Genomic DNA, 23,648 nt, shown 5'->3' with positions numbered 1-23,648 from the left:
GATGCCCCACCCCTGGAACCTTTCAAGGTCAGGTTGGACAGCTGAGCCGTTGGGACAGTTGAAGATGTCCCTGCCTATGGCAGGGGAGTTGGACTAGATGACCTTTAGAGGTCCCTTCCAATCCAAACTATTCTATGATTCTGTGATGAACATCTGTACTACGTATGTATGTGGTAAACTCTTCTACAGCACATCTCTTAAAATTTATTTCCTAACAATATGCTAGCCATAGATGTATTCGACTAACAACTCCTCCACATATTTAAGCAACCATCTTATTTAATCAATGAATGCTTTTCTCTTTAAACCATTTTTTGTCATCATGAATAGTGGTTGCACACATGCCTAGCTGTGGGACATACCGTAACTCCCTTCAGCAATCTTCTCATACTTGTATTTCTTTTGTCCAAGTGCTATCAAATTATGTCTCTCAGAAGGTGCATGCTTTTGTTCCTTAACCACATTTACTTTGGCCCACAACAGAGTTTGCCTTTTTTTTTGGCTCAAAGTTGTCCTTTTCATGCAATCCCTGTATCTGAAAACATTAATTCTCTCACTTTTATCAGTCGGTCTCCAGGTCGTAGTCTCCCATCACTTTTGGCAGGATCCTGAACAATGTCATGAATGTAGCAGCCAACGTTATCATTACCTTTGGTCACTGTAAAACCCAGACTACCCTTTTCTGACTTTGTCATAGTGACTTGGAGCTCTGCTTCCTAGGGGAAGAAAACAGCACTTTACAACACAACCAGAAGCAATTTGAACGCTTTACTGAATTTAAGACAGTTAGAAATAGACAACTGCTTTACCTATTGGTTTAAGTGGAACACAAGACTGGACAGTACCAAGACATGTATTTTAGCAGGCTCAGCTTAGCTGCTTCAAGTTAGTACCTCTAATGAATTCAGACGGACTACTGTTTTGCATGGAGCTAACCTTGGGCCAAAGGCCTATGATCTAAACAGAATTGTGAAGGCACGTGCCAAAACCGACACCTTACTTTACCTTCAGCTAGCTGCCATATATAAAAAAGGCTCTGTATCTTTCAAGTAAGACAACACATCAGGAATTATTCAACTGAAGAAAGTAGGTGAAAAAGTAGAAAGTAGACCTGAAAGACCCTCACACAATTGAGACATATCAAGGCTCAATTTTCATTCTTTTCAATCTGTGAATAGATTATGTGAGGATAGGGAAGCAGAAGTCCCTTCTGATACACAACATGTTTCTGGGGTGGCAAGAAGCTATCTCAGAAAAGTCTCAAAAACATGCTGCATTTTGCAGCAGAGCAGAAAGTCTTTGGGATTCAGATAGAAACGCAGCAAAGAACAGGGTCTCCTGATGTCCCTGCTGCCCCGATTTATCCTCTGATCTCTGAACAGCCACACAGAAAACTAACAGGGCAGAAGCAAGACATTTGCCATTTAAGCTTCGTCTGAGTACATGGTTTAAAGGTAGGTAAGTATTTAATGCCAAGTTTTCCAGGCTGAAATGACACACAAAATAGACGTATACACATCTACCTATGTTCACATGGATGCCTCCACATTCACAGAGGGAAATGTATCAAATCCTCAAGAGCCCGGAGAGAAAATGCCTGCAGACATTTGCATGAGCAGCTGCAGTTCACTGGTTACAAATGGCACATGTATGTGTGCCATTTATAAGGCACACATAGTGTGCCTTATAGTGCAAGTATAACCCACAACTATCCCATTTGTAAATTAATATGCCTAACTTCTATCCAGTCACTCCCAATACCATGGCTAAAACAATTTCCAGTTGGCCACAGCAGTAGGTACATTTATGCTACTGAAAGACAGAAATAGTAAATTACTGGCTCATATTCTTCAGCATTTTTTTCCAACTGGCTGAGTAATGAATCCATTCCTCCCAGGTGTGGAGTCAGCTCAGAAGCAGGAGTAGCATAACAGTCATTTATTAAAATGGATGTGGTAACATCAGGAACAGTTCTACAGGTTGGGATCAATGGCAAATCCAATGGCAGATTACTACAGATAAACAAGCAAAAAACAAGGATCAGGTTGTACAACATGGCTGTCACCCATAAATTAATATATGGACCAATATTGACATTATGCAGATCTAAAAAGCAAAACAAAAAATATTTCTATGAATAGGTCCAATAAACTATTTTTGTAAACATCATCTGCAATATTACGAGGATCATTATAAACAGCATACCTGTCCTCAAGCTCTGACTTGCTAGGAGCCTCTTGATCAGGATATAAGGTGGTGCAAACAGCCTCCTCCTGACTACTGTGTGCCTCATACTGACTATGGGCCTGTGTCACAGCTTCATCTGAAGTTCGGTATAGCAAAGCACTCCAGCCAAGGCCCACTTGTGCTGGCGAGTCTATCACCTCCTCATCACCACTCCTGCTGCTGTCACTGTAGCTGTCTCTTCTAGAGGGAGATTTTAGCCTTTTCTTGCTCAGATCAGTAGTTTCATTTTCATCTGAGCTGTCACCTTGTTCTCCATTTGATGGACCAGAAACTTCTCTGCTGACATCTGGAAATACTTGTTGGGGTGAATGGATGGGAGTCTACGGAGAGCAAGGACATTTAATTCAAACTCCAGTTTTGATGACAAAAGAAAGTTGCAAAGACTGCATAAAATTATCAAAAGCAGTTAGTCAGTGGCTCCTTCCATTTAGATGTTGTCTCAACTGTGTAAACGTATCATAGCACAGTTTCACCAAGTTCAACGCAACTTGGCCAAGACAAGTGTGCAAAACTTTGAAACATATACTGCTAAAGAACTGCAAATTCATCTAAGGAAAACAAATATACTCTTGGCTTTAGTCTCTGAGAGCCTTTAAGCTATGCCCAGCAGTCATCTAGGCAATTACCATGAAATCCCTTCCAACCAGAACACACTGCTGACACTTACAGTGCAACTGAAGTCAAACTAATCTCACACAGGAGAGAAACAGAGAAGCTTTCAAGCAAAAAACTACATAACAGACTACAAAAATGATGATAATCTACACCAAATGGAGACTGTTCAGCCAAATTATTAACTCCCATGAGAATGAAGAAAAGTTTTGCCAAAAATCACATATTCCCAAGAATGATGTCAGCTAGCAGACACACAAAGTTTAAAAGCTTCATTTACGCTTTTATGTCCAAATTCTTGTGTTCATGAACACACCGATCTGTGATAACGTAATAAACAAAAACTGTAATTTGTTTATTGGTTTTTCTCTTAATATATGCGCTGTTTTATTAAAGTTATTCCATACTACAAACCAGTTCATTACAGGACTAGCTATTTGTATTATTAGTTTGTTCAGTTGCTTATCTCTTACCCTAATTTTAACTTCACTTGAATTTGTATTTGTACATTTAAGTTTCTGTCATCAGACTTGAGTATTATGAAAAGCCTACTTTTCAGGCAAATTCCCCTCTACATTCTCTTTTACTGAAACACATATAATTTCCACTTCTTCCAAGTATCCTAAAATGGCCTTCTGTTCTTTTGATTTACTTAGTGGAGCATTTTGAAACTATTCTTTGGGACACCGCTGATTTCCAGTAAGTAAATATGGCAATCTTTTCCCTGGTTTTACATGCATCAAAACCAGACAAATTGGTGTTTTGCAGAATATTTTTCACATACATTACAGAAATATCCAATTTCTATTTGAGACCAACTTCAAACCACTGGGCTGCAAAGAAACCCCTGCCACAGAAACAATGTATTAAGCCAATTTCCAATGTCTTAAGCCACAAAATGGAGGGGGAAAAAAGTAATTATTAAAGTCCTGCATTCTTTTCACATTTCCACAAAATGCGTAGTACACTCCTGAGGGATTTACTCTAAGAACCACGTTTCTGTGAGCACCCTGCCCATCTTTCCATCTGCATCTTGCATTTAACTAACCTACCCACCAGATCGAATAAATGAACCTTCAAATAGCAATTAAAAAAAAAAATATCATATGCCATGGACCTTACCAACAAAGAAGGATCGATGTCTGGTAATATACCAGATGGTGGCCGACAAAGGAGAAGAGAGACTTCTGGAGATGTTCCCCTCAGAGCAGAGATGACTTCCTATGGCCACAGTGGGATTCATTATTAGATGCAGACCCCCAAGACTTGCAGGACTACCACAGCATGAGTTTCACTGCTAAGATACAAACCTGCTGGGATAAACCCTTTAGCGATGCCCCATTCACTTTCAGAATGACGTCCCCAATTTCTATCTGCCCACTTTCTGCGGCAGGCTGCCCAGGGAAGAGCTTTTTCACCCTCACAATAGTTGAGCCCAGTTGCTCTGGGGTAAGGTTATCTTCACGGCAGAAACTGAACCCAAGGCCTGAGCTATTCTTCAACAGCTTTACCTCAAACGTGTTCTCTGCAAAAGAAACATTAACATTATTTCCTACAGCATGCTGTCCATGAAAAAAAGTGGCTAGTGCTCTCACTCCAGACATGACAAAGCGCTTGCTTCCCTTCACAGGGTTCTTCCACTTGACTGAACACAAGCGTTATCTAAAAGATCCCTCCAAGTTAAAGAGGACAAAAAGCTGACCATGCCTTCTCAGTCTGCTGGCTTGCCCGGACAATACCCACACTATACAGAAAGCCAGAGTGTCTCCAAAATACTGTTCCCCAGGAACTCCATTAAGGAGCCTGTTAAAGCACAGTGTGACACAACCTTTCTGGCCACTGATCAGACATTAGTGAGAGCAGCAACTGGAGTTCCTGGCAGACAGGGTAAATCCCATGCAGGAAGACCAAAAGGTATCTGCAGTGGTGTCCCCATCTGGGTAGGCTTCCCTTCATTTTCACAAGTCTCCAGCAAAAGAAGCTGAAATATGCCAACCTCTAGTCAGCTACACAAATACCCCTTCTCTCTTCATCCAGCTCTTGATGTTTTCTCTCATCTAGACAGGACCAGCAGGACCTACAGAAGCTCTCATTTACATATGAGTATCTTAACCTTCCCTTGGCACTCCTTAGCAGCATCAGAGATAGCAGCACACCTTTTACTCCAACCTTGCTACAGCCCTGGCCTGCAAGGCTGGTGAAATTGGGAAACAACAAGGAAAGGTGAGAGAGCAAACAGTTAATAGTAACTAAACAAAGTTATCAAGATGTGAAAGGAAATCTTAAAAACAAATGCAACAGCACAAAAGGGAAGAGACCGCATCATGTGCAGAGGCTTGGTATTGATTCCTACCAGCTCTTTCTCCTGTCTGTCTTTCTGTTCTACAGAAGATTTGAAGAAAAATATTACAAAAACTACAGGATGTTTTGAAAGTTCAGACAATTGTCCTATGTGACCTGACCTGCAGTGACAAAGTTGTAATCTTTGGCATTTGTAGTTTTTGTCGCTGGTTTCTCCTGTGGCTCACATTGCCCCACCTGATTTGGAGGCGTGCACTGTGGTGTTACTGGAGCATGAACCTTGGCCACTGAAAGCTGACCTTTTTCCAACAGCAGATGCACCACCTAAAGAGATGAAACATTCTCCAGTTAACTGGCAACGGTCACGGAGATAGCAGAGTCTGGAGTACGTGTTTCTTTCTGACTTGTCAGGGTCCCAAGTTTTACAGCAGCAAACTTTACAGACACCTCTCTCCCCATACATCCTCCATTTGTTCCTTATTTTAAGGGCTGTAAATGACAACCTCCAAAATACACTAATGGACTTGCAAGATACTTGCCAACATAGAGTAAGAAAGGGTTTTCTTCCAATAAGGCTGTGAGGACACGTGTACAGGGAATAGAGTTAAAAGCATTTTATAAAGCGAGCACAAATAGTAGTCCTTAGCAGCTCTGAATGTGTACATTCACTGGCTATTTTCAGGTGTGCATGTACTTTCACATATGAAGCAGCCGCCATAAATAGCACTATTAAATGAGTAGACATTATTGACAGAATCAAGCGCTATCCAAAAAGGCCAGGACTTAAGTAAAGCTATTGACACAGCATGCAAACACAGTTGCATAAATGGAGGCCCTTGCCTCCTCAGTGGTTCAGATTTAGGACCCGTCTGTAGCATGCTGCTAGAGCTGCTTTCCAACCTGTGCACCTGGGCTTCCTTCCTATGAAGCCCAGGGACAAGGAGAAACCAATTCCATGCAGACCTCTCATCTGCACACAGAGTCAGAATTTCACTAGGGTGGGCAGTAAGATTCGAGGCCCAGGAAGCCAAGGAGTCTAAGAAAGCACACGTAAAGCAACCAGGACACTGGGGAGAATTCCAGTCTTCAGGTTCCTTTACTGCTTTTCACTCATGAAGATCTGGTTTACTAAAGATAGGAGTAGAACCAGCAGCTGCTTACCTGCCCAGTGTTTCTCAGCGTTTCAACAGCTTGCTTATGGGTAGCACCTTCCAAACTAATCCCATTGACGGAGAGCACACGGTCACCTACAAATGATTGATTACTAATTTAAGAAAAAGCAGGCACAACATAATCTATAAAACGCATATGATGCACAGAAACCTTCAAGTCTCAGCTAACAAGGACAGTTATGGAAGTAAATTCTCCCTCCCCTCCACACTCTGAGTCAAGAAGAGAACTTTGCAACTAAATGATATGGTTGGACTCAATGATCTCAAAGGTCTTTTCCAACCTAAATGATTCTATGGGATAGCCCCATGTCAAAGCTAGTGTTAACTATCAGAATGATAGCCTGCCACAAAGCTCAGACTCTTTATTAAAAAGAAATCTTAGTCTACAGTGGGAATTCTCAGTTCAGGAAAAAATGTGGCCTGGCTTACAAACAAGAAAAGTGATTTTCTGTATTGAGTTGCCCAGCATGCCAAGCAAGAAGGCCACAAATAATACAAAGCCCTCTCTCTCCATGGCTGGAACAGAAAAGTGTTCTCCATTAACACAGACTGCATTAGGAGAAGAAAAAAAAAAAAATCCTGCAGCTTATCTCCTATTTTTCCCCTCCACACTCAGCACTTTTCTGTTGGTTCTGCAGTTGTTCTACACTTTTTTTTAATCTTCACCTGCAGAATTAGCTATCAAGGCAATATTTAAAATGACAACTACAAATGCAGTAGCTCAGAAAAACAGCTCTTCTCCCCAGTGAAAAAGGTACAGTGAAAGGAGGCAAGCAGAGTTCCTAGCTTCTAGGCCACAGTGTATCATCTAGTCCACCACAGACAGTTATCTGCCCTTTTTTCACATTGAGAGTCCCAACTGAAAGAACTGAAATACTACCTTTTTCTATTCTGCCATCTGCTTCAGCTGCTCCCTTAGGAATAATCGCTTTCACATAAATACCACCATGCCTTATGCTTGTATTTACACCGCCCTAAATGGAAAGCAAAAATAGGACCTGTTAAGTCTTTTTCAGTTAGAATACTTAGTAATTAAACATAGCGTCACACAAGGAAAACTGTACTCAGGAAGCACCTGGGCTACTGGCATGTAAAAAGAACAGCCAAACTATCAAAACTAAAAAGTTACACAAAGCACGTTTTAGCAGTCATGCAATTTATTACGAATGAAGTTGGGGTGGGAATATTGTAAAAACATGATGCATCACAATGCAAATGCACCCAAAACAAATAAATGTCCTTCATCAGAAACATGTCTGCATTATGCCAGACTTTACATGCTTGCATGCATATCAAAGCCCAAAGACGTGTGACAGCACAGCATGCCAAAGCAGCAGATACATACCCATGCAGTGTCCTACTCCAATACACCCCCTCTCTGATGTAACTAAGGAGTCCTGCTTTCTCTCAGCTCATACAAGTTTGAAGGTCTAAGCTGAAAAAAATCTGCTCAAGCTCAAATGGCATTGTTTTTGGAGGGCCTTAGCCTTTCTGCTCATTGCAGGGGGGGGTTGGACTAGATAATCTTTAAAGGTCCCTTCCAACCCAAACCATTGTATGATTCTGGCTCACTGCTGCACTATCAGTGCTTCTCCACAAACTTGGAGGGAAGAGGGAGACCAACAGTATATTAATGTTCACTGCCAAAGCACACAGCATTACATGTGAAAACTTAAAACACAGAGCTAATTGTACACCTCTTCTTTTCACCACTGTACAGGATAGCAATGCAAGGGGCAGAATGGAGGCTGAAAAAGGAAAGATCAATGAAGATACCACTTGGTGATCCTTTAAGGGAAATCTTTGCATCGGTTGGCATCTTCTATTGTTTTCTACAAAGCCAATGCATGCATACAGCAGGCCTGATGCTATTTAATAACCAGCTCCTCCTGAACCTTTGTTCCTCCAGCTGTCTCAGGTTATAAGCTTCACAAAGCAATATGACTTTGAATAGGCTGGGATGCTAAAATAATAGAATTTCATTCTGCTCCTCTTACAATACTAGCCATATATATGAAAACAGTGCTAGGCTTGCGAATTGGCACTTCACCTACATGCCAATCTGTATGGCCACATTTGGGAAAAGGCCAACTTAGTTTTAGGTATAAACAGCCAGTGAAAGCCACCAGTTTTGAACTATAGCTAATAACTGCTCTTTATTGTTATAATTTAAACAACTTTTCCTTTTTTGAATTACTGTGTAGCCCGGCAATCAAACAGAAATAATACTTGAATATTAAAATACCAAAATGTATTTTTGAACACAACACAAGAACAGGAGCAGTGAAAAATGTGTGCATCTCAGTTATAAATCATTCTCTTCTTCCCTGAAGTGCCACTCTGTAGTACAGCAGGCCCTAAACGTAAACTACCTTCAAAATTTTATAGCCTGAAGACAAATTAGTCCATTAAAAATACATTTTTGTCTTGTATTGCAAGAAAGCAGTGTCAACCAGGTCTTATTTGGATTTAAGTAGTTTTTTACTTTCTGCCTTTTATATCCAGCAGAGGGAGAACACTGAACATGGTATACGCGTGTGGATGTGCATAGGTACTCTTAAGTAACACTACTGCTTCCACTGCCTGCAATGCCAGTGAGGGAAGGTCTTATTTCTCTCCCTTGTAAATTTGCTACATTATTAGGTAGCAAGGGACAAAGACCATCTTGCTTTTTGTACTCACAAAGCAGCATCAGTGATAAGATTCCATTAGGACTTTGGGGCTCCACCATAAAACAACAAACAAGAGTTACTTAAAGGGCAGATGACAAGAACAGGGATATAAAATAGTATTACTTTTCAGCTTTGGTAAGATTAATCACACATCAGTAAAACTATATACTTAACAGTGACTCCAGAAAATATTTTGCTTCCTTGTAATTTAGCAATTTAATGGGTTTCTGGGAGTAGAGAAAAAGAGAAAACATCTAAAAACCTTGTCAAACAGTACCGTGACACTTATTCCCAAGCCGTTATCTTTTTTGGCTAGTTCAACCTCAAAGATATCTCCAGGTTTAAGAAGTGTTGCAGTAACCTTTTTAGAATTCATTTTGTTTGCTGTATTCACTGAGGAAGATTCCTTTATTAAAAAAAAAAAAAAGAAACAAACAAAACAAAAAGAGAATGATTTGCCATTAGAACAGAAGTTTACAGTTAAGATCCTAAAGGGTGTGTTTTTGAGTCAGATGCAGCCAAAAGGAGTCCACATGGCAAAGTACCAATTAGTAAGACCCATACGGCTCATTGCTTTAACTCTTCCATTGCTGCCATTGAACAGGTTTAGCACAGAAATATGATTGGCCTTCAGCAGCCAAATCTTTATTGTCAAAGTGAGTTGGTCACAGAACACAGAAACTATAGTGCTTCAGTATTACAGCAGCCTAGGGTCTGTTGGATTAATTTGCAGGAGCTGCCACAACTTGATTGAATAACCTCCATCAGCTGAAAAGAGGAATCACTGCAAGTTAGGAATTAAGTTGTAGTACTTGCCAATTGTGTACTTTCAGAAAGGTGAAGCAGCAAGCTGTCTGTTCAGAGCATGGCTCACTGCTAAACTTGACTGCACAAGAGCAGTTTTCCATGGATTAGATCAATCTCAAAAGACAATGGGTTCTGCTGCTACCCATTCCAGATGCATCACTACTACTTTAATCTAGGAAAAACTTAATTTATCTGCCAGGTGAATCAACTTACCTCTAGGGGTGGTCACTAGACTATGACCATATTGGACACACACACAGAATTGAAAGGAGGTTTTCTACAGAATCAACAAATGCACTATACGTTCATCCCAAAGCACAATCTGCCTCTAGTAAGACATGCCCATCTTGTGACACTGGAAAGCTGGGAAGTTGTTACAAGTTACAGGAGTGATTTTCTCCATTTATTTTGACCAAAATCACCAAACTATTAGAAATTAGCTATGAGCATTTGCCATTAGAAGGATAAGGTGCAGGCTAGGCTGTCCTTCCCCTACATCCTTTTACCTTATTCACACTCACAGTCAGCTATTTCACTACCACTGTTATACTGATGGGAAATATTCATATGAAATATGCTATGCCTTTTTAGCTGGCTGTTGCTCCTGACTGCTGGAATAAGTTGCTTCATCCATGTCAGAATCCCCTCGGTCAGAATATTCCACAGACTCCACTACCCCAGGCCTTTTATTTTTTGCTCGAGTACTGTCAGACAAGGATCTTCTCTTCTCGTTCATTTTAGAAAGCCCAGACTGGGAATCACTGTAATGCTGAGGATCCTGCTGGGCTCTACCACTTGCACGTTTGCCAAAGAAGCTCGCTGTCTGGCTCTGAGAGAGGCTGGCGCTCTCGGTTCTGGAATCCTGGGAGCTCACGCTTCCATCCCGCTTGCCTCCTGACAAACCAGACAAACTCCCTGAAACAGGCCTCTGGTGACCAAGGGAACAGTTGTGTTCTTCTGAAGAGGACTCTGCCTCATTGTCCTGCACTGACGATGGCCTCCTCAAATAAACCCTGGTTCCATTACTGATGTGTGCAGCATTAGATGATGCTGAAAAGCAGGAGACAAGACAGTCATCAGTAGCGGGTAACATCTTATCTGCAGTATGACACAAATTTCTCAGCTTACAACCACGTAAGGTTTTACCCATTTATATTATGCAGAACACTTTCTGTTTACGATGCAACTGGTGTGTCCTCACCAAAGGTTACCGTAACACACTTCTTTTCAGTCTCAGAACACAATTTCAAGCATATACTAGCTGGGGTTGCTTACAGAAGTGACTGTAGTGAGGGTGATGTTTTACGGCTATCTCTGTTGATTAGATTAGCAATTTAAAAGAAACACAGAAAGTACTTTACAAAAGGTGTCAGAGAAGGCGGAGTGCTCAAACTCAAAGAACAACTCTTTAATAATATGGAATATTTCTCTCTGTACCTTTGGATAGCTTGTCCTTGGGCTGAGAGATAACAAGTGTCACGTCTTCAGGTGTGTTCTCCAAAATTTCTAATGCTGCATGGTGGCTGACGCCTTCTAAACTTGTGCTATTTATGGATATTAGTCGGTGTCCTGCACAAAAGGGTTTGTTCAGATACAATCTAACATCTACATTTTTACAAGAATGTGAAGTACAGGTCTGAAAACCTCTACACAATGCATGGATTAAAAATTACTAAAATTCAAGTGATGCTGGAATAGGGAACCTTAATAATTAAAAAAAAAAAAACAAACCCCCAAACCAAACCACAAGAACTGGTTATGAATATTTCCTCTTTTTAAACCTGCCAAATCTTTCCATATTATGATTTCTACCTTCTCTTCTGCTGTAAGAAAAACGTATGCAAAAGCAAAAATCAAGAAGTGAAATAAGCAATATGCAGTTCATTTCAAGGCACAGACTAAAATGAAAAGAAAAAAAAAAGCAGAGATTAAATAAAATAAATCCCATCCCCTCCCCCCCCCTGCTACAGTAGCCATAGTAGCCATATGGTTACATTCACTTTTTCCAAAATCAAAGTATGGATTTGGAGTTTTAAAAAACTGAAATTACAAAGCATCTATAGAGAGACAATAGCAAATAAAGCCCTTATCTTTATACGTAACTTTAATTTTCTGCTACTTCAAGATTTATCATTTTTACTTTGATTCAAATGATTTTTGTTTTTGTATAGTTTAACAAGGAAGTATCACCAGTTTTCAGAAATTATCCAGAAGGTAACTGAAGGTCAGCATTTGTAAGGGACTGACGCCCGCAGCCATAGATGGAAACGGTACTACATACATGTTTGGCCTTTTCTTTCATGTATACACCTCTTCTTATTTACACTATTCACCTGGCTTTAGAGATCCTTCCAAATCAGCTGGCCCTCCGGGAATAACTGAATGAATAAAAATTCCCAAATCAAGTTTCCCCGTCTTCTCTCCACCGACTATTTGAAAGCCTATTGAAAAAGGCCCAAAGCAGGCAAGAATGTCAGTGATCACAGTGTAACAACAGAAGTCCATATTTCAGAATGGACAAAAACTTAGTCATCCTAATAAATGTAAAGTAAAAGAAACCTATACATCTCAAAGAAGTCTACATGGAAGTAAATGGTAAAGCTTTTTTGATTAAGCTTTATTGCACACTCTGTTTTTGAGGAAGCGATTCTGATTTTGTCTAGCTGGCTTCCCAGAAAACTCCAGCAAAGGCTACAGAAGACAACTGTGGCAAGAGAAACACACGCACAAATAGATGACATTAAATGTACATTCGCTGACCAGATGAAATGTATTTTCTCTTACTTAAAAATTTCTGGTTTTCTCCATTGCTTCACCTAAATGTTTGACCCTGGTCTTAAGAACTGAGTTTTTCAACTCCCTGTTTTCTTTTGACACTTCTAATCTGTTTCTGCTAATTCTACCAGGTAAACCTGGGAAGGATGTTCAAGATGAAAAAAAAAAAAAAAAAGAAAATAGAAGATAGTAGGTCTTCTCTATTCTAGCTAAAACAGCAAAGTACCATAGATTGCATGAGGAAGAAAGAGAAGAAACAGTGCATTTCATATGAATTTCTTTCCTTTTTGGTCAACTCTTAATTTATCGTGCAGGGTAAACACTAAATATTATTGTCTTGTAGGCTTTTTCCCCTCTTCAAATTTACACAACAGTCCTATTTTGAATGACAGACAGAACAATGTCCTCAAGGACACTTTAGGGAGCCTCCCTAAAGCACAATACTGACAGCAAATTAGTCATTACTTATACAGGGAAAAATTATGTGGGTTTATGAAAAAAAAACTCAGCGGTAGAAGAAGGAATGGAATGCAAAACTCGTCTTCCAAGCTCCTTAAACTTCAAATTAGTGTTCCAACTGATGATATTATAAAAGTAAGAAAAACACTCCACAATTAGCTCATAATGGCTTTTTAATGTCTTTTTGTTGTTTAAAGCCTTCAAGCTGTCACAGCTGCGAGGCGTCCACATAGACAAAAATCTTGTACCTGAAAACAGAGATGAACTTTAAAGGCCAACTTTTAGGATGGCTAGTTCACAATATAAATATTATCCTACACTTACAATATGAAAAAACTGAGAAACAGATTTGCTTAACATCACTCAATAAATCAGTAGCAGCTGCTATCTAGTAAGTCCATGCTTCAGCATCTTAAATGCCTTCGTAATCCAGCTACTGTCTGCACTACTTTCCTCAGTCCTACAATAAATACTTAAATACAGACCAGAAAGCTTTATTTTGTTTTTGGCTTCTAGGAACACACATGACAACAACAATTTTAAAGCCACTTACCTAAGCCAAATTTTTCATCCTTTTTCAAGTTCACCAAAGTGATCTCTCTTTCTGGTGAGGCAACTCTGCTCTGTGTTGTTTGCAGAGCGTCAACTGAAAAGTCAACATTTCATGATCAGATGCTACCTGAACGCTTCCCTTCAGGTTTGCCTTGAAGTTCTATTCCATTAAAAAAAGATTACTTGCCTAATAACCTGAAAAGCTATTCTGAACTAGTGGGTCCAACTTTCATCTTCCAAGCCATGTCCAAATAAAACAAAACAAAACAAAACACCACCACTGTTATAACTCACTCCCATTTTCAGCAATTAAAATCTTTTGTCCTAAGAAAAGCACCTCTTGGAATCACAACACAATTGAGCCCTAGAATCTTCAAATTTATTAGTCTCAGTTCAGCAAAGTGTTTACGTGCCCTGCTCAGGTAGGCATGACATACGCACATTGGTAAAAGTGAAACTGAGGCTTATTATATGAAGTTAATAAAAGGTTACTCAGTGAGTTCTCTTAATGGTGGTCCTTCATTAAAAAACAACCAACATTAGAAACATCTACTAAAACCTATCTTGTTTAAATTTATTTTCTCATTTGCAGCTCCACAGGCTGCTGATTCTGCCTCTTCCAAAATCTGAACACCCTCACAATAGATTTATGTGACTCCTGAGGGTTCCCAACAGGCTGAAGTAGACCCAGGCACCTCAGAGACAGAAGGAGCATGATTAACGCCAACATATTGTAAGTCTGAACTCATGAATTTGCTACCTAGAGAAGGTACAACTTGTTTGGTCTGGAGTGCCTGGCATACTTTTGCCCTAAGTGGAACAGGCAATTCCACAACGGTAGAAACTTACAGAGCTCTACACACTGGTACAAGCAGAAAACAGTGGTGCAAGAGAGTGCAACAGACTGCACCACCTGGAAAAGGAGTTTTTCTCCCACAAAACCAAGTCAAACCTAAAGAAGAAAAAAAAGTAGAATAGAAAAGGAAAAAAAAGGAAGAAAAAAGGAAAGAAAAAAGGAAGTAAAAGGAAAAGAAAAAAAAAAGAAAAAAGAAAAGAAAAAAAAAGAAGAAAAAAGAAAAGAAAAAAAAAAGAAAAAAGAAAAAACAGTCTTCTCGGGCTCTACATAACCAGTAACCTCCCAAGTAAGGGAAATGAGCTCTGGAGAGCATGGTATGTTAGGTAATAGCACCCTTCAGGTCTCAAACTAAACAGACACTATTCCTATTTGAAAAATATTACACACAGATGTCAAACTCTCCCCCAAGAAGCAATCCAAAAGAAATATTAGGAGTTGTATTTAGGAAAAGGTCCTATCCAACTAACTGGGAGAGGTGTTTGATTTAAGAATAGCGAAGAAACAGGACAGGTGAAACAGTGAAGCACTTGAGAGTGCTTCACAAACTGACTGAATTAATTCTGAGGCATATTATTCATCAACTTACCACTTTCTTTTAACAGCGTTGATGATGGAAGATTTCCCGAACTATTCATACTAACGCCTGTGACATGAATGGAAATATTAGACATTGTTATCTATTTTTTTTTAATATGAAAGCTACCAAGAAGTATTTCAGGCTTTACACAGTACACACGAGCTCATTCACAATATCAGATTACTCATTTATTTTAAAAATCAATAAACATGAAAGTAGTTTTGGAATAGCAAATCCAAATTACTTATATACTTTGGTTGTAGTTCAAGGTTCAGATAGATGGTAGCTCATGCAAAGGCAAAGAATTAAAGAAAGGACAGAGATTTGGCCTTTACAACCACTGTTAACTTCAGATAAAATTAATGGATCTTTAAGATACTAAGACAAAGACTAAATTTTCTAACAGGATTGCATGAATATGTCTAACCTAATAAACGAACACAACGGGAGTCTTGTAAGATTTTGTACAGTAACAAATAAGTTGCTGCAGTAACAAGCAATTTGAACTAAGTATTTCTATTTAAATTAGTTTGCATATAGAATCAATATTTTCTTTGGAATGATCAATGCCAAGCAAATATGGCCATACTTTAAAGAGGATAAAATAATAAATGTACTAAGTTATGAAAGTAAACGAGGTAAGATAATCCAAGCTTCTTAGAAAAGCAGTCCTGGGCTTTTCCAAACCTCTGAACCCTAAAGTTTCAGTTGATGAGTTTCATCATGCAAAGAATATGTGTCCCCCAGCACAGGCAATGTGATTCAGCGGGACTTTCTGACATGTAGCCAAGATCCTTATCAGAGTTGCTGCCCAGAAGATTATGGGTAAACATGTGGTAACACTAACTGAAAAGCTAAAAGCATAGGATAAATGGCTGCAACCAGTCACTACAGAAACTGCATGCCTCATCTCACTCTTAGTAGCTTATGCTCTCGGTACTGAAAAAGCATGGTTCCCAAGTCAGTCCTGGTTTCAAGTGCAGTGGGGGCAGATGCAGTTAAGTGTTTGTATGTCACGCTCCATTTTGGGTTTTTTTTTGTTCATGTTTTTTGAGACTTTGTTTATACTGACCCCCATAAACTTAATCTTCCTCCACTTTTTCTGATGTTCTGTAACTAATCAGTATTTTAATATTAAGCAAAAGGAAAGCAACAAAAGCAAGCTAAGGCTGCAAATGTTTCAGTCATTGTAGTTTCTATTATTATAACAGGGAACCTCCTATAACCAGAAACTGATGACACACAGATATTAAAAATTAATGTACAATAACCCAACGCGTGAGTTTAAGTCTATTTAGCTGCTCTGAATTTTTTTTTTTTTTTAATGTGAACTCTGTATTTTTACTGCCTAGTAAGACTATTTGTGTGCAATCCAATCCTTGCCAAGAAAATGGAGTAAGTATGTCTGGCTTAGCTCATTACAAGAGTGTTTTTGTGAAACACCCAATGCACTGCAAAAAAATTGTACCCAATTTATTATATCCAAATGAGACCAAACAAAAAAAAAAACCCCAAAACTGTGCAGTTACTGCTCAGAGGTACTAGCCAATAGCCAGTTTATGCGAAACTGAGTCCACTTCCAAAAAATCACTCCCTGCACCCTTTCTACAGAAAACACTAAAAAATGTCAAGCTTGACAAACAGACTGTATTGCTTAAGACTAGCAAATTATTAAAAGATCGATACAATAAAATGGCACTCTGAAGTGACAAAATGGAAGATGTTTTCTGGAATAGCTTTTACTGTCGAGTACAATACTTGGTACACCTGTCTATAGACTGGTGTTGTCCAAAGGAGGATTTTTTTGATTCATTGCAACAATTATTCAGGAATAACTGGCAATTGGCCTGGATTACTTTAACATGTGATACTCTGCTCCCTTTTTCAAATTGAAATATTACCATCAGTTAATAAATATATCAAAGCATTACACCCAAAGCAATTTTAGAGGTTAGTTAGTAAATACAGTAATATTATTTTTTGCATGCTGACCTACAACATAGGCTTGACCGGTATCTTCAATGGATGAGGAGTCCGATTCATTTTTCTTTCTTTCAGGGCTTCTACTTAAACCTGCATGAGATTTTGAACTTAAAGGGGAGAAGGAGAGAAGGGGAACCAGACAGAGGGAAGAGGAAGTTGGGAGAGGGAAGGATCAATGTAATAAAATAATGGTATGAATAATAAATCAAAACTGATGCAAAATGTACATTGACTGTACAAAGATATTGCAGGGCGGTCAGACAGACTCTTACTTGTTCAGTTTTAATGCTCCTGCTGCTGACCCAGTATCAAATTTTGGCATGTGCTGAAAGACTCTTCCCATTATGTCTTCTATTTTTTTGGGGGAAGAGTCCAAAGCAGTAATAATATTTTTCCTTGGGGGGTAAACCGAGATGTGGCTCTGACTCAGATCGTGAAACGACTTGCTCATAACCCTGGGTCTTTCCTCCCACAGAGTCTTCTCGTTCTTGTCCTTTGAAGAGCCAGGAAGTGGCTGGAAGAGTGAGAGCTCAGAGCAGGACAGCCTCTTCAGAATCTCTGCTTGAACTGACAGAGGTCGAACGGCAAGTCGGTTCAAAGTGCTGCTGGCCAGGCTACCAGTACTGATTGCTCGTCCCATGTTGAAACCTTTGACAGAGTCCGCATGAAGGTTTAGGCTCCTAAATGAAGCCCTTTCTGTGGAATTTTTTTTTTTTTTTAACAAAAAACAAACAAATTTAAGTTATACAGCAGAGCTAGTGTGACCTCCTTGTGTAAAGCATGCATTTTAAACAACCAAATTCACACAAAGTGTATTTTCTCTAGATGCTCAGAAATACGTACCATCATCAGGTACATATAAACAACTACCGTGCATTTTGCTCAGGAAGCAAAGTTTGGAGTTCATGACATTACACTAGCCTGACCATCTACTACACTGAAATCCAAAGACCCAGAATAGCAGAATATTTATCCCCTTATTAGTATGAAGACTTATATTCCCTGTTAAACTGCTGTGCCTTATACACAGGCACATCATCTCTTTCTGCAAAGCAAATAATATCCTCAAGCCAAGTGACCTGGAAGACTACATTTCCTTTAACCTGCTCATACAAGTCTTTTCCAGAATTTGAACAAATAGGGCTCCCCCACCTCTACACCATCAGATCCTACCAAACTTCCGTCCATCCATTGCTCAGTTTTCTTCCTGAGTCCCTGACATGCTTACAGTACAGCTGCGAAGTCATGGGGGCTTGGCAGCATCTCTATCTGCTTAAAGAGCATCAGTTCACTCAGGTGCACTTGGGGACTTCCCCTGCCAGAAACATCCTAAATGTTTTAGCACAGAACAGAAAGTGTTGACTGGGGTTCACCAGACTTTTTGACTCACAGACTAGGATTCCCTTAAGCAGCAGAGAGAAACAGGTTTTGGACTGTAATTAAATTACTGTCAGCTGAGTCATGGGAACTGTCTGGGTGGATGTTCTTAGCTGAAAGCAAATGCAAGATAATACAACTTAGCCTAACCCCCTCTTATTTTAGAGCAAAGCTGATCAGGGCTCATTTCTATTAGCCTACCTGCCTCCTAAGGCTAGCAGTTAAGTTCCTGTGGCTTGGCTCTCACACAGAAACTTGGTAAGCTGTGGCAACATGTTTGCTGGTTAGAGCCTTTAAAGGAAATCAGGCCATCTGAACCCTTCATAAACTTCACTGATGTCTTGGAGTCAGTTCACAGGGAAGTCTGAGGAAAAGCAACTGCGTATATATTTCTGATTTAGGGTTAACTAGTGTTTTTTTAAACTCTACATACAGCTAGGAAATAAGCTGCTTTAGGAAGCTGCACTGTAACTCAAAAGGAAAATGCTACTTTTTGGTACACATCATCTATTAGCTTTACTAAATGCCGAAGTATTCACCACTGAAGAGTGTATTTGGCAAATGCAACCTCAGCACTGCCATTCCAAAAGACATTCCTTCCTCCAATACCTAGGGCAGGAATTAACTGCAACAGTAGCTCATACTTTCTCTATAACAGGCATACAGATTGAGAAGATTTAGTTGTGGAAGCTATGTTTTTGTCCTTTTTAAAGGTGAATTAGTATACAACTACCACTTCCTTACCCACACCAAATACCTCCTCTAGCCACTGCCACCAGACAGACTAGATGAGCTACATAAGAACGATTTTGCTCGATCAGACCAGAGATCCACAAATCTCAAATGTGGCCTTTCACACCTTCTGCCAATCCCTTAACTGAAAATTCTCATGTGCTCAAAACTTGCCCTTCATAAGGCTGACTTAACCCTCAGTTCATCTTTGCAGTTTTCTATATGCCCTTTCAGGAATCCAAACATCCATCTTAAAACTCAGTGCTTGGTTCTGTTCATTGCAAGGCCACAGAAGTTGTGCAAAAAAGAAACATTCCTCATGTTATAGCTTATCTCCCTTCTTACGTACCATAAAATTGCTAGTAGTATTTGTTTTTTGTTTGTTTTTTTTTTTTAAACTTTGTGTCTCATCTCTTTCTATTCATGCAGAAAGAATGTTATTCAAGAGGCATCTTCCTTTTATTTTCCAAGCCTAATTCTTTCTATTAGATTTACATGTGTTAAAATGGTTTCTCCCAGGTCACTGAAGACATTGTGCAACAAGTGAAAAACATGTCATGGTACATCACAGGGGCTATAAAGCACTCTCCCTTATGCCTCCATCCTCTATTATGTTCCATGAAAATTTGTTCACTGTCACTATGCATGCCTTCTCCCTCGTCTCAAAATATTTTCTCCATTCATTGGCTGAAATCAAAATGAGTCTTGCGAGACAGTGTAATACTGTATTTCTAAAGAATCTTCCAAAGCATATTAATCTTCTGAAGTCTGCTACTCCACCCCACGAACGCTGCAAGCGTTACAGGCACATGCTTGTGTTCATTGTGCTGTTAACCCAGAATCAGTCCTTAAGTAAGGAACCTCCAAAACGTACACTTCCTGTGATCAGCCTTGAGTTAATAATACTGTCATCTGCCCTTTTCTTTACTGTTTTGCTGAGTGTTTCCAAACAGCAGTTTTTACTGACATTTTAAGGGCTCTGGAGAAAAAAAAAAACAACACAAAACTTGATGCTTCCGAAGGCCAAGAATAATGCTTCCCAAATACTGCCTGGGATTTCACTGCTTTAACAAAAGAAAAGCAGTACTTACAATTAATATGCTATGCTGACTAGCTGCTTCATCATTGTTTTCTCTTACCTGTATTCCAATACTTTCCCTTTTAAAAAATATTATTCTAGTAACTCTATTGTTATGCAGGAAAGAGAAACATGGCTAATCACTTTAGATCAGTAAAGTCATGACAAAAGCAACCTTTTTGTTTGAATAGTTTTTACTTTTAATAACCAAGTGTAATGGAATTAACCATAATACTGATTTATTTGCTTCTGATTACAGATTACTGATGAAATTTGAGATCTCTGAATTCCAAGTGATCTGCACTGCACAGAAGAAAACTATTATTTTCCAGACTCCCAAAGCACAACACATACTGCATCTGTAAGAGCAACCAAGTTTGCCTAGCCAAGAAAGCCTTTCATGTACTGCTTTTCTTTGCAATTCAGGATAAGCAAGCACTAAGTTAGAGAACGGTACAAAGGCTTTAAGTCACTTGGTCCTACTTCTTTGCACTAAGTTGGTTGAGCCCAACAGAATAGAAAAAAGGCTGCATAGTGGCCACATGCCTTCCCCCCCTCCCCTCTTTTTTTTTTAAATTAGAGATCACAATCTCCACAACAATGGGGTCAAACTCCATCCCAGCTATGCTGGTGGAAGTCTGGATTAACAGCAACTGGAATGCAGACAGATAAAAACAGGGAACAAAGAAAGAATGAGCAGGCAGACTGACCAAAATAGCACTTCCAGGCTGTGCTGAAGGCCAGCCAGCCAAGTGAGCTCTGCTCCAAATAGTGAAGAAATTAGTACAGAGGGTTTTTTCAATGATTGCATTCTCCAATTAGTATTTTCTATTTAAAAAGAACACCTTTACATTTTCTATTATACACACAAATTAGATGGCAATTGTGAAGAAAATTGACTAGCAGTGCTGTTCCTTACTAGGTCTACCAAACATTAGGTGGAATAAAGACAGCTACACCCACAGCTTACAGATGCAGCATCATTAAATGCTCCCTGTTATATTTGCCCTTGCATGATCACAACATTTTATCTGTAATTCCACATTATCAAACCAATTAATTTCACATTAAGCAAAAGGTAAAATTCCTATTATTGAAATATCTTCAAGTTCTTTCTGAAAAAAGCCAAAAGCCATTAATCAAATGGGAAAGTACTATTAGTGACCTATTTTTAGATTCCTTTTATTATAGAGGAGCTGCTGTATGCCAGCTCTGTGTGATCTGCCAACTCTCTTTTTCTTCCCCTTAAACAAAACCTAAACAAACCTAGCTAGTAGATTCTCGTTATAGTATAAACCCTCCAAATGTAGAGCTACACATATGTGGCACTCAGCAGAATTACTGAAGCTCAAAACCAGTTCTTCTCCTTACAAAAAAACATATAGATTGCTATTAAAAACAAACACAGCATCACAGTCCTTACCAATGTCCTGAGTGTCTTGGTTGCTCTGCCTAGTTCTCATCTGTAGTTGGAATTTATGCTGGGAAGAGCAGAGATGCAAAAGGTACTGGCAAGTCTTACTATTGTCAGTCTGAAATGCATGTTTGATACCATCTGACATGTTCTGCAAAGTTATTTTCTTCTTCTACACAATGGAGAAAGAAAAAAGTTGAAGACAATTATTTCTTTTGGCCTACAAAGAATTTTATATTTGCTTGTGCACAGTTACAGCATTCAAACTTTCCTGAAGCAAAATGCGCTGATGGGAGAGATACGTGTCAAAATAGGGGTTGAAAGTAATTTGAGATTTACAAAGTAGCATTTTACTACTTCTGGGCTAGATGAGATGGTACTTTATCATTATTTAATCCATCTCTGTTACTGTTAGTGCTGACTAATGACAACCAGTACTATTATGCTTTGCAGGACAGGGTTTTCAAAAGTCTCTGAGGAAGTCACAAGGGGTGCTGCCACTCAAGAGGAAGAGAACTAGATGCTTATCTAATTATGAAATCTATCGGTTAATGTTTCAGATCTTAAATTTATCTTTTTAGTAATTTTTAAACTTCAGTTTACCAATTCTAGTTAAAATGATATCACAGACGAAACAGTCTGTAGCTTTTCAATAAGGTATCGGAGTTAGAACAGAAGTACTGTTTTCAATACCCGTATAAAGGTAAGCATTTGAAGCTCAACACCTCATTAAACACTGACACACGGCCACCAGATTAGTGGTGTATCCACTAAAGTTGGCCGGTATTGTCCAGATCAAGTGTCAACCCCTGTCACCCATTATCGTTTAACTTAACTGCTCTTGGAAATACAACAACTTAAAAGCAACATAGGTGCATCTCCTGGTTACACTAGGAGATTGTGTACCACTGGCATTTGCCAGTACCCAGTCCTCTAATGCAGGATTCTCACTCTGGTGCTCTTTCACTACCCATGTCTCAGACGGCAGCACGGGCAGGTTGCCCAGAAATGAAGTAAATGGGCAGAGCATCTCCCCATGCTAAGAGAAGCCCTTGATCTATCTTTGTAATAGCTCTTTCCTTAGAAGGCAGGGAAGCCACATTTCACATCAATACAGATTTGCCAAAACACAGCTGCTAAACTCTCTTCTGAGGCTGGAACCTCAGCAGCACAGAATGCAAGCTCATAAAAAGAAAAAAAAAAAAATCTTTAAAACATTAAAACTCCTATTTCAATCCCATAATACAACACAGCTCAGCCACACAAAATGTAGTCAGATCACGCTGTAAAACAGCAGCTTAATTTGCAAAAATAACAAACCACTATCTGGAGATACAAATATAGACATGTGCACACAGATAGAGGAAAAGAGACTGACTTACACTAAAGGATATTTTCTTTGTCTCTCTCCATGGGAAGCGTAGTACAGGTGTGCGGGCAGCATTATGAACTTCAAAAATAACAACTCCTTTGGAGCACACTCCCAGAAGGATACCTGTTTGGGATCTCTTCTCAGGCAACACATGATGAAGATGAACCCCATATTCTGTGAGCCTCTGACACAACTGTACAGATCAATGCAATGAAACTTCTAAGAATATGAAGTTAAGGCTATTACAAGTTTTTTATACCTCTAGATAAATATTATACCTCTATATAAATATTTTAATACATGCATATATATATGGATTTTAGAAAAAATGATTCTTCTCTGCCTGGTGATTCCGCTTATACAGTTTACAGATGTTGCAACAGAGACACATCAGCTGCTCTAGAGGGTTATAAGTCTTGGTAGTATCTCTTGACCTGCCAAACACTACAGCAAAAGAACCTAGCATTTATTAAAATCAAACAACAAAAGCATGAATCAAGAATGCCTGTGAGTAAATCAAACTTGCACAAACCAATTGTTGGCAACAAACTGTAACTAGCCAGATGCACTTGTTATTGACACACTTCTTAAACACAGAATTAGATTTAACACTGCAATTCTGTGACCACATTAAGGCATCATAACTGCCAAAAGATGCAGTT

The 23,648-nt window shown here is 39.2% G+C and overlaps 1 protein-coding gene across 1 annotated transcript in view; it reads right to left on the bottom strand.

Moving 5' to 3' along the window:
* The window catches only part of PTPN13 (protein tyrosine phosphatase, non-receptor type 13 (APO-1/CD95 (Fas)-associated phosphatase)), a 98,573-nt gene that overhangs the window by 15,870 nt on the left and 59,055 nt on the right, over window positions 1-23,648 (bottom strand). Inside the window, exons 17-34 of the mRNA XM_009326069.1 lie at window positions 22,997-23,179; window positions 21,624-21,786; window positions 17,286-17,709; window positions 17,023-17,120; window positions 15,043-15,096; window positions 13,599-13,691; window positions 12,145-12,252; window positions 11,249-11,380; window positions 10,395-10,861; window positions 9,282-9,410; window positions 7,213-7,306; window positions 6,322-6,407; window positions 5,322-5,484; window positions 4,170-4,384; window positions 3,982-4,080; window positions 2,206-2,567; window positions 1,838-2,012; window positions 558-716 (exon numbers count right to left, since the gene is read on the bottom strand). Coding sequence (XP_009324344.1) covers window positions 558-716; window positions 1,838-2,012; window positions 2,206-2,567; window positions 3,982-4,080; window positions 4,170-4,384; window positions 5,322-5,484; window positions 6,322-6,407; window positions 7,213-7,306; window positions 9,282-9,410; window positions 10,395-10,861; window positions 11,249-11,380; window positions 12,145-12,252; window positions 13,599-13,691; window positions 15,043-15,096; window positions 17,023-17,120; window positions 17,286-17,709; window positions 21,624-21,786; window positions 22,997-23,179 — 3,204 coding nt within the window. The remainder of the gene's footprint in view (window positions 1-557; window positions 717-1,837; window positions 2,013-2,205; window positions 2,568-3,981; window positions 4,081-4,169; window positions 4,385-5,321; window positions 5,485-6,321; window positions 6,408-7,212; window positions 7,307-9,281; window positions 9,411-10,394; window positions 10,862-11,248; window positions 11,381-12,144; window positions 12,253-13,598; window positions 13,692-15,042; window positions 15,097-17,022; window positions 17,121-17,285; window positions 17,710-21,623; window positions 21,787-22,996; window positions 23,180-23,648) is intronic.

This window comes from Pygoscelis adeliae, unplaced genomic scaffold, assembly GCF_000699105.1.
Source record: "Pygoscelis adeliae isolate BGI_AS28 unplaced genomic scaffold, ASM69910v1 Scaffold610, whole genome shotgun sequence".
Classification (NCBI taxonomy): domain Eukaryota; kingdom Metazoa; phylum Chordata; class Aves; order Sphenisciformes; family Spheniscidae; genus Pygoscelis; species Pygoscelis adeliae.
This window is presented reverse-complemented; position numbering and strand designations above follow the sequence as displayed.